Source organism: Delphinapterus leucas, chromosome 10 (assembly GCF_059928025.1).
Source record: "Delphinapterus leucas isolate spDelLeu-1000000601 "Yukka" chromosome 10, BTC_Dleu_Yukka2, whole genome shotgun sequence".
NCBI classification, from domain to species: Eukaryota; Metazoa; Chordata; class Mammalia; order Artiodactyla; family Monodontidae; genus Delphinapterus; species Delphinapterus leucas.
Genome location: NC_143138.1, coordinates 25,531,619 through 25,551,065, shown reverse-complemented (window position 1 = coordinate 25,551,065; position 19,447 = coordinate 25,531,619). Strand labels below are relative to the sequence as shown.

Below are 19,447 nucleotides of genomic sequence, written 5' to 3'. Positions count from 1 at the left end.
GAGGACTCTTGCTTCTGCTGTGTAGCCAGTGTTGAGAACCATTCATCAGGATGATGATGATGTCCATAGCTGCTAAAACTACGAATAGGGATCTCTGTAGTGGAAACATCGGGGTTGACTGCCCTAAATATTTAACATCACTAAATGCGGGACAATCAGACATGATGGTCCTCCTGGTGTGAAGCAATAGAAAGCATGCAGCAGTACCTATGAAGAATTCTTGCCAAAATAATTGACCTGGAATTCATTCAAACCTCTAGATATCAACTTACAGGAAACACAGGAAACAGAGAAGCACCTCAGGAATGTAATCTGCAAAATCAGCAATACTTATAATGTGGAACTCAACAGGCTTGCTCTTCATAGTGTGGTCCCCAGACCAGCAACATACAGATCACCTGGGAGGTTGTAGCAACTCAGGCACTACCCCCAGAATCTGTATTTTAAGACCCCTGGGAATTTGTATGTACATTCAAGTTTAGAAGCACTGTTCTCCAGCTCAAGTGATTAATACATTTCAAATGACTCTCTACTTTTATATTTCTATAGGAAAATGTGTAAATTGCATGAAAATCAAAGAGGCAGGGGGAGCCTATAGGTTAAAGAGATTTAAGAGAATGAATTCATTCTTCAAATGAATGCAATGTGTAGACCTTTTTTACCTTCTCGTTCTAACATAGTTATTCTTTTTAAATGTGACACAATCGGGAGTATTTGAACCATGACTGAACATTTATATAAGGGAATTACTGTTAATTTTTTAAGTATAATAATATTATAGAATGTTTTCCCCAAAGGATCTTTATCTTTTAGAGACTCATGTCAAAGTATTTATGGATGAAATAATATGATACTGGGATTTACTTCAAATTAACCGAGCTGTGAGGGGGAGTGGGTAGAAATACAGATGCAACATGAGTGACATTTTGTTGCTAATTGCTGTGGCTGGGTGATGGGTACATAGGGCTTTTTATACACTTCTTTCTATTTTTGTAAATGTATGAAATTTCCCATCATAAAAAATATTTTTAATTGCTCAGCAAAAACGGATGTTATTCGTAATGTATTAAAATGTTAAAGGCCCTGGTGTGACTTCTGAATCATGAGATTTGGCACTGTGTTCACTCCAGCTTTAGGGATGAATGGGTGTGATCAATGCTCCACCCAGATGAGCCTTCTGAATTCAGGTTTAATGATTTCAAGCCCTGCGGGCACTGTCTAAACACCTTTCAAATGTGCCTTTGAAGTCAAAAAATTAAAGGGCATAATCCATTGTTTAAAGTGTGTAAGAATAAAAGGAATTAAGTAGACCAGTAACTGCATGCCTTTATTTTTTTTATCCTCAGCCTACATTCTAGAACTTTGTCTCCAATTGTCTTGGCATCATGCCTCCATTCTGTGTTGTCCATGGAAATTGGGTTTTAGTAATGTGAATTCTTGGGTAATTTAAGAGAAAGACTAAGGATATTCCTTTCTATGAAAGTCAGTCTAGTAACCTGGTACACAGTTCATTTTCCTGTGTCCATCTAAGGGATATTGAATATATATTTTCTGGTTTATGGAAAGTCTTTATGTCCCACTTATGACATAAAGTGAGGTTTGCTTTGTTCCATAAAGATGCTGTCCTAGAACACGCTGCTCTGATTTGGAAAGGTCTGTGCTTCAGTCTCCTTGCAGAAGGATCACTGGTACCAGGGACTAAATTGTTTCTGACAGTGGAATATAAGGCTTTGTAAAAAAATATATAAAATCCACCAATCAATCAGATAATAGCTAGATAAGCAAACAAGTTAATTTATTTAAAATATATTGGAAAAAAATTAGGCAAAATCAATTCTCTAAGAAATCCCAATGACATATTATGTATCAATCTAATGTTTTTTTAATTTACTTTTTAAAACTTTTTATTTTATATTGGAGTATAGCCGATTGACAATGTTGTGATAGTTTCAGGTGCACAGCAAAGCGACTCAGCCCTACATATACATGTATCCATTCTCCCCCAAACTCCCCTCCCATCCAGGCTGCCACATAACATTGAGCAGAGTTCCCTGAGCTATACAGTAGGTTCTTGTTGGTTATCCATTTTAAATATAGCAGTGTGTAGATGTCAATCCCAAACTCCCTAACTATCCCTTATCTAATGTTTTTAAATTCTCAAAGAATTTTAAAATATGGAACTTCGCAATTAAGTGCAATGCAGCCCATCAGCATTTAGTACATGCTTTCTTCACGGATGTGTGTGTGCATGGAGCATCTGTGTGAATGCGCAAGTACATTCTTTTTTAAAAAATTAATTTATTATTTATTTTTGGGTCTTTGTTGCTATGCACAGGCTTTCTCTATTTGCGGCGAGTGAGGGATACTCTTCATTGTCGTGCGTGGGCTTCTGATTGCAGTGGCTTCTCTTGCTGTGGAGCACAGGCTCTAGGTGCGCGGGCTTCAGCATTTATGGCACACGGGCTCAGTAGTTGTGGCTCGCGGGCTCCATAGTGCAGGCTCAGTAGTTGTGGCGCACGGGCTTAGTTGCTCCGCCACATGTGGGATCTTCCCGGACCAGGGCTCAAACCCGTGTTCCTTGCATTGGCAGCAGGTTCTTTAACCACTGCGCCACCAGGGAAGTCCACAAATACATTCTTGTACTGGAAGCTTTGTTTCAAGAAAGCTTAGCATAAAAATATCCATTTGTTATTGTTTGCACTCTTTTCTACCTCAAAATCACAGAAGTTATTAGACCTGTCACAAGATCTTGTTATTTAAAGTATTTATTTAAAAATGTAAAAATAAACAAACAAAAGATGGGCTTCCCTGGTGGCGCAGTGGTTGAGAGTCCGCCTGCCGATGCAGGGGACACGGGTTCGTGCCCCGGTGCGGGAAGATCCCACATGCCGCAGAGCGGCTGGGCCCGTGAGCCGTGGCCGCTGAGCCTGCGCGTCCGGAGCCTGTGCTCCGCGACAGGAGAGGCCACAGCAGTGAGAGGCCCGCATGCCGCAGAAAAAACCAAAAACAAAACAAAAACAACATTAGAGGCAGTTATTCCCACTATTACAGGGCTGCTTTAGGTTTTGAAATGATTTGGTGAGGTTAAGCAGGTAGCTCCCTGAGTATATTTAAATGATTCTATTAAAATGTTTTGATCCACACTTACCTTCTCAGTGAGTTATACCAGCAAATAGTAAATAGTAGTCTTATTAGTTGGCCCCTGTCCTTTTTTAGGTTATTAGTTGGCCCCCGTCCTTTTTTTTTTTATACCAGCAAATAGTAAATAGTAGTCTTATTAGTTGGGCCCTGTCCTTTTTTTTTTTTTTTTTTAAGAATTTTATTTTATGTTTTGGCCACACGGCTTGTGGGATCTTAGCTCCCCGACCAGGGACTGAACCCAGGCCCTCGGCGGTGAAAGTGCAGAGTCCTAACCACTGGACCACCAGGGAATTCTCGACCCCTGTCCTTCTAATGTCATTTACAATTCATTTATTTTACAAGTTTTACAAATTATACCAGCATACTTATCCATGAAACCCCAGAAAGCTAATTTAGTTTAGTTTGGCAAATCCACACTCTGTGACTGGTTTTCAGTTTTCTCTCCATCCTTTTTTGGTGCAGAAGCAGATGAATTTTACTTCTTTAGTTCAAGCAATGCTTTCAAATAGCTATAGTGTGAAACTATACCTCCCAAAATACTGTATCATCTGGGCAAAATCTTATGGAAGAAAGCCAGACATTGGATTCCCATTTCACCTAGAATAAAATCCAAATTCCTTGACAGGACTGAAAGAGCGTGTCATCTGCCGTCTGCTGCCCCTTCTCATGCCACATGGCACACCCGTTCTCCAGCAATGTCTCTTTTGGCTTGGTGCACCAAAGACACTGCTTTCCATGCTAAGGCTTTGAAAATTCTGGTTCCTCCGTCTGGACCCCTCTTTGCCCATCTCCCTGTATGTCTGGTTCTTTCTCACTTTTGTGTCTCACCCTATATATCACCTCCCCAGAGTGACCTTCCCGTACCATCCATCTAAAGTAGAGCTCTCAGGGGATATATGTATATGTACAGCTGATTCACTTTGCTGTACAGCAGAAACTAACACAACATTGTAAAGCAACCATACTCCAATAAAAATTAAAAAAAAATAAAGTACAGCTCTCATTGGGAAAAGGGTACAAACTTTCAGTTATAGGAGAAATAAGGTCTGAGGATCTAATGTATAACATGGTGACTCTAGTTGATAACACTATATTGTATTTAAAAAAGGTAAATATGTAAGGCGATGATGGATGTGTTAATTAATTTGATGGGGGCAATCCTTTCACGGTGTATATCAAACAGCACATGATACACTTTAAATATTGTACAATTCTATTTGTCAGTTATACTGCATTAAAACAGGAAAAAATAGAGCAGAGCTCTCCCCTCGCCTCCCCCCACAGTTAGTCTCTGTTACAGACCCTATTTAATTTTCTTCATATCCCTACCATGCCACTCTTGGGACTCATCCAGGTTGCCCTGCCACACGCTGCCTTTCTGCCCAACGTCAAACTCTGGAGCCTTTTCAGAGCCTTCTTCACAAGCCTGAGCTCCAGAGAGGGGAGGGCTGTCACTGATAACACATTATTTATTTCATGAAAATTCTGACCTTTTGAAATGAAGCAGGATTGGATGGGATTAGTGTGACAGCATGTTGGTAAGAAAGGTGTGTGAATCACGAAACTAAGAAAAAGGGAGAGGGTTTCCCTGGTGGCGCAGTGGTTAAGAGACTGCCTGCCAATGCAGGGGACACGGGTTCGAGCCCTGGTCCGGGAAGATCCCACATGCCGTGGAGTCCCCTAAGCCCGTGCGCCACAACTACTGGGCCTGTGCTCTGGAGCCCGCAAGTCACAACTACTGAGCCCGTGAGCCACAACTACTGAAGCCTGTGCGCCTAGAGCCCGAGCTCTGCAGCAGGAGAAGCCACCGCAATGAGAGGCCCGTGGACCGCAACAAGGAGTGGCCCCCGCTCTCAGCAACTAGAGGAGGTCCATGTGCATCATCAAAGACCCAGTGCAGCCAAAAATTAAATAAATGAATAAATAAATAAATTAAAAAAGAGAAGCTAGGAAGAGGCAAGGAAGGATCGTCTCTAAAGCCTTCAGAGAGTATGACCCTGTCACACCTTGGTTTCACACGAAGAGCCTACAGAACTGTGAGGGAATGCATTTCCATTGTGTTAATGACTATACTTGTTGTCATTTGTTACAGCATCTGTAGGAGCATGATATGCAAGGCCAGCATGATTCTGGATTAGAATTACCCATTTTGTTGTTTTTCTCACTAGTGTAACCTCCTTGAGGACAGGGACTATATCTGGCTTGTTTATCCTTAGTTACTGAGCTCCTGGAACACAGAATGTTCCATATTAGATATAAAATAAATATTAGTTCCATAACCGAATAGGAAAAAAGTTTGATTACCTGAAGGAAAAAGGTCCTCTGAAAAAAAAGAAAAGTTTTTAGGTTGTGGGTCAGAAAGGCAGCAAAATTCAAAAAAGACTATCTTTGTGTCACCAAGAATATCAGATGACAATTTCTACTTAACTCTTTTTGACTGTGATAGTTGGTGTATGACAATTTTTTGAACAGATCAGAGTCCATGACACTTTCTCTCCCTTTATTTATGTTTAAGTCCCAGGCACATTCTAGGAGGAGATCATGATTTCGTATGTGATCAAAACAAAATGGATTGCTCTGCATCTAAATCTGCATTCTAATTAAATTAGCCCTTATACTTTGGAATATTTATTAGCTTCACAGTAGCCAGGATCTACATATAGGTAAAGCACTTCACTGTTGGAAAACTTCAATCTCCTGACGTTTTCCCTGTGTTCTGGGCAGCCACGCCCACATTATTGCATCCTGAAAATCTTCTTTGCTTCTTCCAAATTTTTCTCATCCGTGGGAGGCTTCCTCTGGCTGCCAGGCTGCAAAAACTTCTTCACGGCAGGGAGATTGCTGACTCTGGTTTTCAGGGCCTGCAACGCACAAGAGCACAGCTCAGAGTGCAGCCAAAGACCAGCCCCGTCGTGAGCACAAACCAGGGACTCTGAGACCCTCCCAGAAAAGGGCCAGCCGAGGCCCCTCCATCAGCACCAGGATGAGGCTGGACACAGACACCTAGTGAGGCAGGAAGATAAAAGCATTATAACGTTTTCCCCAGAGATGTCTTAGTTTAAGACTTCACTCAGCTCAAGTCTTCCTCATGTTCTTCCTACACGTAAATTCTGCAGATTCACCCTGTCGTGCAATACGAGGAAGAGTAATGTGTCTCACACGGCAACACAGATAAAGGCTCCAAGATATCAAGACGGGAAGGTATAGGGGATTGGGCTGGAACTGAAGACAGAAAACATGAAAGGTAGACAATGAGATCAGTCAGAACCAATCTGCCCTCGCAGAGATGGAGAGATGGGGAGAGAGAAATGAACTTGTAAGAGAAGGAACAGGAGCTGAGGGAAAGAAATGAGATGGTGGCAGACCTGCGCAGACAGACTCACGTAAAGAAAGAGGAGGACACACCTGGGAGGGAGGGAAGCAAAGAGGAAATGAAGAAAGAGACTGAAATGGAACAGGGGCAGAGAGAGGCACTAAGTCCTGGGTCTCTCTCCTGGGAAAAGGCAAGTCATTCTCCTTGGGGCAGCGACCATCTCCAATGTCTTTGGCGTGACCAGATTCTTTCCATGCCCCAGACCAAGGCCTTGGAGTGAACTGTGGAGACCTGGGGGCAGTGAGGCCTGGACAGTGTCAGGGACCCTAGCATCACAGTCCCAGGGTCCAGAGAGCAGATGCCAAGGTGGGAGATGTGGGCTCCCCCCCAAAGGCTGTGAGAGAGCTCACCTTCAGCAGAGGGAAGTTGGCCAAAAGGGTGGGGTCCAGCTCTTCCACATAGTAGAGAAGTTCAACCAGGTGGATGTCAGCCTTGCTCAGCTTGTTGCCCACAAGATAGTCTTGTCCATGACCCTTCAACACCTGGCAAATGGAGGGGTCAGATCAGGAACACAGGCCCGGGCAGGCTGGGCCCAATGCTCTTCCTCTGTCTCCCCTGCCCCACTTCCCCCTCTGTGCCTCACTGGGTGGGTGTGGACCTTCAGACCTTCTGCTGCCCCCGGATCAGTGAGACGGGCCATGTGGGTCCCTGCTGTTCCCTCCTCAACCTCAGTGGAAACCAGGCCACCATTTTCTTTTCCTGTTCCCACCTCGCTGTGGCTGCCTTACTTGCTTCCACTATATACACCGTGTTTCTGTTGACCTCACACCCTAAAGCGTGCAGCTCTGAACTTCATAATGCGGCCTTTCATCCGTCTCTCTCTCTCCCCTCCCCCACCTTGGGCAGTGATTCCACCTTCATGACAGCCTTCTACCACCCTAAGCAAATTATTGCAGAGTCTGTATTTCTTCTCTCCTCTTGTCTGCTCTCCTCATTTCCTGGTCTCTCCCTCTGGAACCTGAAATAAACCTGGGTCAACCTGAATTCCCATCTCCCTGACAACATTGACTCTGACTCCTATTCCACCTGTGTCTGTCAATAACACTGTGGAATATATTATAATTTGCATGCTGAACTGTCTAGGGGTGATTGCACTTAATGTTTGCAACTTACTTTGAAACACCCCCCAAAATAATATGTTTGATTAGAGGAGAAAAGGATAGGGAGATACATGATGAAGCAAACATAATAACAAAATACTAATTTTTGATTCTAGGTGGCGGGTATGTATGAGTTGATTGTACATCTCTTTCAACTTTTCTATGTGTTGAATTTTTCATAATAAAATATTGGAAAAAATATATGATGCTTACTTAAAATATTGCAACAATATGAAAATCATAGAGGCAAAAACACACATATCACCACCAAGTAAAGATAATAACATTTTGGCAAATATCCTACCAGACTATGTATGAACATAGAGGTATAGCTAAAAATTAAAGAACATAGTAAGACATCAAATGCTATTTTGTAATATACATTTTTCATTGATGTTATCATGGGGATCTTTGATTTCAAAATACAGATGTACTTAAACTGCAATGACTGTAGAGGTTTCCACCATGTGAATGTGCCTAAACTTTGAGCACCATAAAGCCAGAAGAATGTAGTTTCTGATTACTATTATTCACTCCTTGACGAGGACCTGACACATAAGCAACGAATTAATACTTGTGAAATGAAAGAATGATTTAAACTTTATAAAGATGAGGGTGTTGGTTAAGCTTTTTATTTTTATGTTAGCCTTCTGCATCTCTTACGATCATTTTTTTTTTCAGTTCATGATTCTTGTTTAGCATGATTTCAGGTAGTTTGGATCTTGAGGTGTTCTCCCCTTACCTTCAAAGAGAAACATTAACTAAGATATATACCACATATAATGATGGAACATTATTTTCTTGGTTTTGTATGATTTTCTTCAAAAGTCTGAGAGCCATGTCCTCAAAATTTGTAGATTATTTTTTCCTGAACAACTTTTCTTCTGATTCTTCCTCTCCACCACTCTGCCCCCATCTCTATTTAGATACATCTCATCCATCCCCCAAACAGTACCACATTCTCCTGATGGGTAGGGTCTCATATCTCCCTACACATGGTACCAGAATATTTTCTGACGCATTGCTGTCATTGTGCTCCTCTTGGATCAAAGTCCCTGCACTGTGTTCTGCAGGATCCATGTACTCCAGGCTCCAGTGTGGCTCTCAGAGTTTCCATAGCCCAAGCTCTAACTATAAGCATTCCAGACTGGGTCTGAGTAAATCAAAATTTTGCTGACGGGCTTCCCTGGTGGCACAGTGGTTGAGAGTCCGCCTGCCGATGCAGGGGACACGGGTTCGTGCCCCGGTGCGGGAAGATCCCACGTGCCGCGGAGCGGCTGGGCCCGTGAGCCATGGCCACTGAGCCTGCGCGTCCGGAGCCTGTGCTCCGCAACGGGAGAGGCCACAACAGTGAGAGGCCCGCGTACCGCCAAAAAAAAAAAAAAAAAATTGCTGAAAAATTATAACTTGGGTAAAACTTGGGTACAATTCTTCCTCATAGTCAATTTTTATAAAATGCCCTAGAGTCAGGGTGCTACATTAGTATTCAGAAAGGCTCACAGAGGTGAAGGTCAATGGCCCTGCAATGCCAGGCACTGTTTTTCTTTGTTCTCTGATCTCAGTGCCAAAAACACTAAACAGTCCACTCACTTTTTCAAATGCAGGAAGATAACGGTTTGTTATACTCTCTTTGATCTGGGTCGTCTTGGCATCTTTTTGATCAGGTGGGCACAGTGGCAAATGCATGATCATTTCACCCAGATCTGCCACACCCTCTGCATACATATCAATCCTGAAAGACAAAATGACCAAACTGTCAAATGTCTCCTGCGTTAGATTTTACAGTTTAGAATGGGTAAGGATGGGGCATCAAGAGGTGGCAGAGTAAATCACCCCCATTGGGTGCATTTTTCTATGTCAGTCATTTAGTTATGATTTTTCTTAAATTTAACATTTCATTCTAGAGCAAGCCATCGAGGAAGATATATGTCTAATATTTTTGTTATATACATGACCAAATGTAGGGACAGAGCATATCAGTGACCTGTCCAGAGTCACAGGCATGAGAGAAACGGGTGGAATCACTGCAGGTAACCACTGAGACCACGCCTAGGGTTTTCCATCTCTGCTGTGGTGTGTTCTGTGCACAGTTGGTGTGATGAATTAGTAACACCTCAGTCATGTCCAGAGAGAGTCCTGGCACCACGGACCTAGCCATGTCCCTCTTCCTGTCCCATCCTGTTACACTACCAGGACCCTTTAGATGCCCAACCAGCACTTCCTCCAGTTATTTCCCATAGAATATGGTTCCACAACCCTCTTCACATATTGTTGCCCAACTCTGGCCTTGTTTGTGTTTCTCAAGACTCCACCCAAAATATCCCCCAAAATAGTGCGTTTCTTCGTTTTGTTCCTACAGTACATATTCCAGGTAACTTTGCTGTTTTTCTTCCAAATATGGTTTCCTACAATAGTCTTTTTAAATGAAAGCTTTATTGAAATATAATTCCCATACCAGAATGTCACCCTTTTCAAGTGTAAAATTGTGTGATATTTCTTTGTAAAGTCACAGCATCCTGTACCATCATCATACTCTAATTCCAAAATATTTTCATCACTTGCAAAAGAGACGCTGAGTGTTTTTTAAGGCATTCAATGTTCTTCCCTCCCTCCAGCTTCTGGCAAACACTAAACTACTTTTGGTTTTACGGATAGCGATGTTCTGCACATGCCAAACAAATGGAATCATACAATATGCATCATTTGTGTCTGGTTTCTTTCTGTAAGAGAATGTTTTCAAGGTTCATGCATGTTGTAACACAGATCAGGACTTCATTCCTTTTCACGGCCAAATAGCATTCCACTGTATGGATGTGCCTGCCTTTGTTCATCCATTCATGGACATTTTGTTGTTTCCACTTTTTGAATATTACGAACAATAGTGCTATGAACTTCTGTGTACAAGTTTTAGTGTGGTTGTATTTTTAATATTTTTAATTCTCTTGAGTATATTCCTAGTAGTGGATTGCTGAGTTGTATGGTAACTCTATGTTTAACTTTTTGAGTAACTGCCACATTCGATGATTCAATCATGGGGTCCCATCACAACACGGAGGAGACCGCCCGCCCCAATATGGCTGTATTGAATAAATCTGCCTGCTACAAACTGATATTAAAATGTTCCAGATAACCCTGGCATCATGGGCTCAGTCTCTGCAAGCCCTTGTCAAGTGGCCGGTCCATATAAAGGGCTGATACATTAGGTTCCTGGTTATCATTCTTATAATTTCTGAAACTGGAGAATCACCTTGTCTAGATACTTACCTTCTGAGGTTTTATCCTCTAGACACTCAGACAGCTTGTCCCTTGTCTCGATCCCTGTGAACACATCCTGCTCACTCAGGGAAGGACCTAGATTGTTCTTATTAATCATTAATGAAAGAACAGAAAAAAATACCGTACAGGGCTCTCTCTTTCATGTCTTTCCCATAGAGGTTGTATTTGGTGGCAATGTAGTTGAGAATGGCTCTGGTCTGCACCAGCTTCATCCCATCAATTTCAACCATGGGCACTTGCTGGAACATCAAACTCCCTTCTTTTGAAAGAAGAAAAGAAATAGAGTGAAATACTGGATGAATCATACTGTTAAGGTAAACTGAAACATTTTATGTATCAAAATTTTTGTTGAAATGACTGAAGACATAAAAGGAAACAAAAATTTTACCTAGTAAAATTTCAATGGAAATACCATTTTGCTTTTAGCTTCCTGTAATCCTTTTGCTTATCAATTTGCCTTTTTCTTTTCAATCTATTATTTCAGTTAACTTTTTATTTCCCATTCAGAGCATGGTATGTCCCTTTATTTTATGTGTTTGATTTGTCTTCATGGATTTTTAAGAAAAATGTAGGAGAAGTTCCACCGGCCAGTTGCCAAGTCAAAAGGGAAATTCTCAAAGTAAGTCTCATGGGGTTCATGGCATTAAGGCCAGTTCTAAGAGAGACTCCTACATAGCGTGTTTTGTATGCCCTTCAAATCCCACCACTGGATGGTGTGCAGGACAGGCCTGTTTTCCCAACTCAACTGATGCTGGCCCTTGCTCTTTATCTCCCTCCTCACACGTTCACCTGGACTTCGAACTAATTCAACACCACCTGGTTATTTGAGTCTGCAATATTGCTATGATATTACCATGTCAAACCTGTCAGAGAAAAGAATTGAAGGCAACTGCTGGGCCTGTTTCTCCCCTCTTCTTTCTAATGCATTTGTTTTCCTTGGGTGGGAGGGCTGTGTGGCATCCTGAACTGATACAGTCACTCACGGTGCAGAAAGGCAGGGGGTGCACAGAGAGGGCATTCACAGGGCACCGCCCAGGCCGGCTCCTTTAGCAAATACTCAGAGTTCCAGCCCTTCCTAGTCCTGAGTGAGCTGCAAGACCTGCTCAAGAAGTCCCACCCCTTACCTTTAACCATGCTTCTCCCTCTCCACTGACCCCACTCCCACCATGCACACACATGGCATTGCTGGGGTTCAAACCTCAACTTATGACTTGTACTAGATCCTCCCACCTGAGGAATTTAGTTTCTTGGTCTTACCATTTCTTAACTTATCCAAGTCTCCTGGAGTTTTTATAAATATCTCTTCAAACTGGAAAGCAGAAACAGTCAATGAGTTTTTGTTATTTCATTCCATAACATTATTGAACTTGAATGACCAATGTCTGGTGCATACTATGGAGAAGCTAAGATTTCCGAGTTTGGCAGGGTACACAGAGGACGATGATCATGGCCATTTGGAAATTTGGATTAGAGCCACCACGATAAAAGCATGGGTTGCAGCACGTAATTGCTTATTTTGCAAGTTCAATTCACCTCCACACCGTCTCCACCTCTGTCAATCATTAGGTTGTGATTTGGCAGGGGGAAATCACTGGAGGGAAGGGACTGGGAAGTTCCTCTAGTTATGGAGTTTTAATATCTCTGGAAAGCCCTTCTCTCCCTGTGAGATCAGGACAGGGTATTGCGTGTCCCCCAGCAAGGGGTATCCATGGGGCCACTGACCCCCAAGATGCTGCCGCCAGGGGCCTCTGCTGTATATTACCTCCCTCCATTCAACTTCATATTTTAAAAAGGGGTCTTGATGGTGAAAAGTTTGGGAATTGGGAGTTTCTAACTTGCTAAACAGTTTATTGTGGCTCTACATGATCCCATAGGGTCAGACTATACAGACAGTGAGGTGTGTGGGCAACAATTTATAAAGCACCCAGTTCTAGACAACATAGGGGGTGGTGGGTGGTCAGTGTGGGAGGGTGGCCGAGGTAGGATGGGACTTGCTGGTGGGCTGTTTGCTTGTGAGGCTGACAGAGATGGTGTTGTGAGGATCAGCCTTTGGACCCAGAGAACCCAGAAGTCCCGACCAAGAGCCTCTGGTAAGCCTTGTCCCACACCCTCCTCAGTCAGGCTGGGCTGGTCAAGAGGAGGCCTGGGATCCTCTCAAAATCCCCCCCTACTTCACCTTCTGGTGGTGAACTCATCCTGCCTGGGAGCTCTGAACACAGGGGCTTAGGTAAACATGCTGTTAGGAGGCTAAGAGAGCACACTAGAGGTTCCCTTTGCAGGATGCCACCTCACCTGAAGCCCTCCTTTACTGCTTGCTCTCCCCTCAGGGACCAAGTCTCCAGAGTCTGTCCATGACTCCCTCCCCAGGAAACCCGCACAGAGTTGCTGTGTCCCTCTGACCTGGGCTGAGAAGTGCTTTTCTCAGAGACACCTCTAGAGGGAAGCACTCAACAGAGTCCCACACTTGCTCCTGAGAATCTGTCATTTTAACACTTTAAAGTGCTTGGGTGTCCTCCTAGATGCTCCCACCCCTCTTTTAATCACATATTTACTTGTCTGCATCCTCACTAGAGTGTAAGCTGCCTGAGGGCAGGGACTGTGTCTGTCTAGTTCACCCCCATATCTCCAAGACCTGGCAGGGAACCTAGCACTTCAAGGTGCCCAACAAATTCATTGCTGAGTGAATGCATTAAATCTAACAGGCAGTTTGTTACAATCCGCCCCTCTCTGTATTTCTGGTTTATGTTTTAACTTTAATTACATTTACTTTCTAATATGTATATTTTTGTCTTTTTGTTATGGACATTTGTAGCATACAGAAAAATGAACAGCAAATTATCATAATCCTCCTTGTGCCCATCAACCAGCTTCAATAATTATCAGCTCAACCCAGCTGTGAGTTATCTATATGCCTACCCCCTCTCCCCTTCGTAATAATTTGAAAGAGATCCCAGATATCTTATATTTCAACTTTAGATAGTTCAGTGTATATTTCTAAAACATTAAAACTATTAAAAATAACCACAATACATTATAGCACCTGTAACACATTAACAAAGTTTACTAAAGATCAACTGATATTTTGTTTATGTTTTTGACAGCTGTATAAATGTCATAAATAATATTTTATAATTTTAAAAATCAAAATCCAAATTAGGCCCACACGATGCGATTTGTTTCTTAAATTTACTCTGTTTATTCTCTCTAATAAGAAGACATTTTAATAACATATTAGGACAAATCTGTTTATCTCTTAAATAACTGACAAATTTGTTTTAATGCAGAACTCTTAACAGATCATTTAGTTAGAAAAGTCCCCTAGCTTACGTGAGAAAAGTACTTTGATACAGTTAATTTAGATTCAACTTCAGATGAACAAACTCAGGACCTACCTCTACTCCAGCTGCAGCCAGGAGCCACCGGATGGCCTCCATTCTGCCCCGTCCATTGAAGTAGTGAAGCTTGGGTTTCCCCGCCATGATGGCAGTCTCCTGGTTTCTCTAAACTTTAATGGATGAATGAATGAATGAGTAAATGAATGAACAAAGAATAAAACCACAGAAGCAAGATGTACTTTATGATATATGACTGAACAGCACCAACAATGCTGAAGAAGTATTGGCCTCCTTTGTCGCAGAGTCCGAAGAGTCCCTGGAATGTCTGCCTTGGCCCAAATTCCCACCCCCAATAGCCAACCGTGGGAAATTGCACCAAACCATTGTCCAGTCTCCATTGGGTAAAATCTGATTGTCTTGGCAGGCTAAGAGGTGAGTCTGTGGTGAGGATGCATGGCTGGGGGTTAGGGAGCAGAATGACTAAAGAACTAGTATTTATTAAAAACCTCCTAATGGTCCTGACCCAACACTAACCCCTTTGGATGCATTATATCTTTAATCCTCACAACAGTCTCATGAAATAGTTATTATCTCCATTTTTCCGTTAATGAAACAGACGCTCAGAGCTTAAATGACATTCATGGAAATCCACGCCCAGGATTAAAAAGAGGGCAGGGCTGGAACCCACACAGATGCAGGCCCTGGGAGCCTGGGAGGGAGGGGCCTTGGAGCCAGAGGACTTCGCTGACAGTGAAAAGGAGGCTGCAGAGTCTGTCTTCAGCTCCTTGGCTGTTATGCTGCATTTGTTCAAAAGCTGAGACGGGGCTCAGATTTGCTTAATGGTCGCTCAAAAGTTCCTAGTTCTCTCTACAAACACAGGATGCTAATTCCTTCCCTTTTTTTTTTTTTTTTTGGAATTCTACATAACCTCTCTTGGTACATCTTATACCTACAACAAGGGATGTTGCTGCATTAATTTTACAGCATGGGATGGAACTAAGATTTGTTCAATGTCTGTCATACACTGGGCATTCTCACAAATTTATTTTCATTTATCCCTACAAAAATCAACTGCAGTGAAGTTTGTCACTGCTCTCATTTTACAGTTGGGGTTACTGAGGTTTCTAGGGTAACTTGCTCAAAGTAGGTGGCGGACCTGGGATTCAAATCCATTTCTGTATGAACCCAAGTCTAGGCTTCATTTTTCCATATTCATGTTTTTCAAAATATACATGACAATCCTTCAGTGGATTGTGAAATCCACCGATTTTTAAAATAAAGTAGAAGAAAATAGAAAATACCAGAGTGCCTTACATGTCGAAGAGGTAAGCATTGTTCTATGAGTTTTTAGTTTTGTTGCATGTATGGGTGAAAGAAAGCACGTGTGCACACTCATTTGTTCACTGTAATGGTAAGAGATACTTGGGTCTTGTCGGGTGAGTGCAGTTTGAAAGCCCTTGGTCTACAGCAGCCTGCATGAGGAATGGACATAGCAGGGAACCAGAGAATGAAACTCAAAGGCTTCGACAATGGACAGAACTAGTTCCATCATGGGTGTGAATGGGAAACACACAGGACTCATTAAAAGCAGGAGTCCCAAAGCCAGGACTTAGGGAGAAACAGTTGCATTTTCTATCCAAATCCCAAGCTCTGTTTCTTCTTTCAAATAATTACTATTTAATATTGGGACAGTACATTTCATATTTCAACCAAAAGACAAAAATGCAGTTTAACTCAAAGGCACAACAATTAAAACACAGAAAATAATGGCATCTCGCAGATGCCTTATTTCTAAATTAAACAAACAAATACACAAGTTTTGTTCCCTTCACTCCCCCAGCGCAAGCCCACAAGCTTTTCCCAAAGTCTTGAGTTTTCGATGCCGTACAGCACCCAGCACCGTGGACTTGTGAGGCGCTTGAATGTAGCAATTAAAATGCTTGCGAGGTCTAGCGAATGGCATTTGAAAGGGACCTAAAAGTGCAGATATATCTTTTTCAAACATGTTACAGGCTGAACTGGCTCTTTGAACACTATCACTCTGCTTAAATTCAGGAAGCAGGCTTTAAAAATGCAAAAGGCATATAAGTTGTATTTCAGCGCAAATCTTCAGCTGGTAACTGGAAAAGATTCCAACGATAAAAAAGAAAAAGTCCTTTGTGTCACCTGCCTCTCCCCACACCCAGAGCTGAAAGGAAGAGAAAAAGAGAACAAAACAAAAATAGAAGAATTACAGATGACTTTGGAATCATTTAGGAATCACTACTTCCAATTTAAAAAAATTAATACATTAAGAAATCAATAAAAAGAAAAAATAAAGACAAAAGTAATCTTTGTTTCAACTGCTCTTCACGTCTAGAATGAGATTCCATGAGGAGTGCGCTTGAACTTTTAGTCGTGGGCAAGGAAGAGGCGCTGAGGACGTGAGGCTGGGGCCGGGGAGACCACAGGCCAGCCGGGGGCACAGGCGCCGCCGCGACTGGTTCAGCCGGGGAGCCCTGAAGTTGCGGTGCGGCTGTGGATTTAGGAACGTTCTCATCACTTTGTGACACACGCTCTGTTTCAGCGTCACAGGTTTTACAAATGGTTCAAATTCAATGAAAAAGATTCACCAGAGGCTGAAAATACCGAGACCTCAAAAATATGAATGCAAAAATAGTAAGGGGAAATGAACCAAGTCTGTAGATACCTACATACAAAGTTTCTAGAACATCTATAAAAGCACAGTCATAAGAATTTATTTTCCATTACATTAGTTTATATCAAATGAATAAATAGTATTTATAGATTTAATGTGTCATGTACATATACATGTGCTCTGTTTTAGCTTAAACAAAAATGCTACAAAGTGGGAGACGACTTAAGGGAGAAATCATAACCAAAAAGAAAAATCAGCCTTTTAAACTATTAACCCAAAAGCCTCCTTAAAGAAGTTTCTGGGTGTGTCCAAAAATAATCAATAAGGAGAGGAATTCTCGTAATGCTGTACCATCCCCTCCTGTTCACCTGCAACAGAGAGGAGAAATGTGGACTTTTCTTTTCACTGATGTTGCACACTAGCTCAGCTAGCACCAAAGCTCAGTTATTGCTGAAAGTTAAACAGGAAAATAGGTTAGAATTGGACCAAATGTCACTTATTCAGAAAAAAACAAACAAAAAAAGAGGCATAATCAGTTTGTGTTAAGTGGGAAATGGAGATCTCATTTATCTCTGAGGTAGGGGAAAAAAAATGTTCCAGAGACCAGGAGCATAACCGACTTGGAGGGGAAATGTGTCTTGGGAGAGCGGGACACAGCACGATCCCAAGAACTGCGCACAAAAATAGATTGTACCGTTCTGTTTGTGAGAACAAACGATGTTGGAACTTTTATTAGCTGTGCTACCCCAAAGACGTGTTCGCAAGGGGTCCATTTGAGAGTGAGAAATACTGCTCCCATCCACACCCGGGTCGGGGGCGTTGGCGCGGGGTGTGTGTGAAGGGTGTGTTTTCTGGAGGTATTCCTGCCTGCTCACGGGCGGTGAGGGCCATGGTTAAGCGCTCTTAAATCCCACTTTCAAAGCTTACTTTGAAGTTTTGAGATCAGGATCTCAACTTTAAAAGTTTGTTTCCTTCAGTTTCCTAAGCGCAAGACACATTCGGACATTTCTGCTAGGCAAGTCACATAGGAAGCCAGAGAACTTTAAGGAAGGTCTGGTAGACTACACGGGGACAGTAAATAAAAGGGGGGAAATGGCCGAGACGTGAGAAGTCTTATTCGGCCTAAGAATTCTTGGGTGGTTCAAATTGATTGGAATGTACAGTCTCTCAGAGACGAATTTTTACGGAGAGAAAGAGAGAAGCTAGAGGATGCAATCAGAAACCCACAATCCTGGTCTGTGTCCTCCAACTTCTTAGAGGGACGAGTGGCATTCAGCCACCCCAGACGGAGCAATAACGGGTCTGTGATGCCCTTAGGTGTCCAGGCTGCACTGACTGGCTCAGCTGTGCCTACCCTACGCCAGCAGGTGCGGGGGCCCGCTCAACCCCATTAAAGATGGGGATGGGACTTAAATTTAAAAAAGAAAAAGAAAAGAAAAGAAAAGAAACCCACAATCCTAAGCACTTCCTTGACAACTTTCACACAGCTGCTTTTGGTGACGGTGGTACACGGAGGCCGACGTGCGAGGGAATTTTGAGCAGGTCCGATAAGCTACCTAATCAGAACCGACGGGGAGGACCACCCGGGCGGCAGCCGAAGCGACCACGCTCTCCTAGAGACCAAGACGTGTCTTGTGGCCGTCCTGGAGCTTTCTTCTCTTGATGCTGGAGCTGGAGTAGCCCTCCTCGCTGCCCAGGCGCTGCATGCTTCCCCGCTCGTCTGAGTCGCTCGCGCTGCTGCGGCTCCAGGCCAGGTCGCCCGTGAGGCAGTCTGTGCTTTCGGCGTCCACATTCCTCTCTTCCCCGTCGGAGTTGGAGGCTCCGAGGAGACGGTGGAGCCTGTGCTGTCCATCTGTATCCTCTCGATGCCCAGCTTCTCCAGCTGCCTCTTCAGGTGTCACTGCTCTCGCTGAAGCTGGTCTATTTGGTGAATGGCTTTTCTGTCACAACCTTCAAGTGTCTTTATGTGCAATTTTGCTTTTGTTAATAAACTCAACGTAGTGTGTCCATTTGATTCCGGACCAAGTGGCATCAGCCCCTTCAACTTTTCCAGGCACAAGCCAGGGTGGGCCCGTCTATTCTTCTCCATTTCACTGTGAACAGATCTGCTACTGCTGTTATTCTTGTGGGATTTTTTTTTTTTTACATCTTTATTGGAGTATAATTGCTTTACAATGGTGTGTTAGTTTCTGCTTTATAACAAAGTGAATCAGTTATACATATACATATGTCCCCATATCTCTTCCCTCTTGCGTCTCCCTCCCTCCCACCCTCCCTATCCCACCCCTCTAGGTGGTCACAAAGCACATGGAACAGGGAGAGCAGCTCAGTCTTGTGGGATTTGCTCCTCCGTTTTAAGGCATCTCTGTCCTTGTTATTGCACGGTAACATGGAGGCATACCGTGTTCAGCTTCTCTCTCCCGCCGCTCCAGGCGGTCGGCCGCCCCCAGCAGCACCTGGATGTTCACGCGAACCGCCGCCGCCGTTCTGCACCGGGCGCCGGGGGCCCCGGGAACAAGCCCCACTGCCCACCGGCTCGCCGCCGCCCAGCACCCACGCCCCCCTGTGGACCCCGCAGAGCAGG

At 43.3% G+C, this 19,447-nt stretch overlaps 1 protein-coding gene and 1 pseudogene across 1 annotated transcript; both read right to left on the bottom strand.

The window, feature by feature from the left end:
• Positions 1–5,504: 5,504 nt before the first annotated feature.
• LOC111178918 (glutathione S-transferase A2) lies at positions 5,505–14,562 on the bottom strand. Its single transcript, XM_022582133.2, has 6 exons — positions 14,283–14,562; positions 12,148–12,199; positions 11,017–11,149; positions 9,205–9,346; positions 6,865–6,996; positions 5,505–6,002 (listed from the first exon to the last, which is right to left on the bottom strand). The coding sequence occupies exons 1-6, from the start codon at positions 14,367–14,369 to the stop codon at positions 5,877–5,879; spliced, it is 672 nt and encodes a 223-aa protein (XP_022437841.2). The 5' UTR covers positions 14,370–14,562; the 3' UTR covers positions 5,505–5,876.
• Positions 14,563–17,769: 3,207 nt separating this feature from the next.
• LOC111178960 (max dimerization protein 1 pseudogene) lies at positions 17,770–19,123 on the bottom strand (annotated as a pseudogene).
• Positions 19,124–19,447: the final 324 nt, after the last annotated feature.

Excerpts from the sequence above, each read along its gene's own strand:
- LOC111178918 (XM_022582133.2), bottom strand. The coding sequence starts at position 14,369 with ATGGCGGGGAAACCCAAGCTTCACTACTTCAATGGACGGGGCAGAATG. Across the intron at positions 11,150-12,147 it reads CTTGGATAAGTTAAGAAATG|AAGGGAGTTTGATGTTCCAG; the intron begins GTAAGACCAAGA and ends TTCTTTCAAAAG. Across the intron at positions 6,003-6,864 it reads CCAACTTCCCTCTGCTGAAG|GCCCTGAAAACCAGAGTCAG; the intron begins GTGAGCTCTCTC and ends TGTGCGTTGCAG.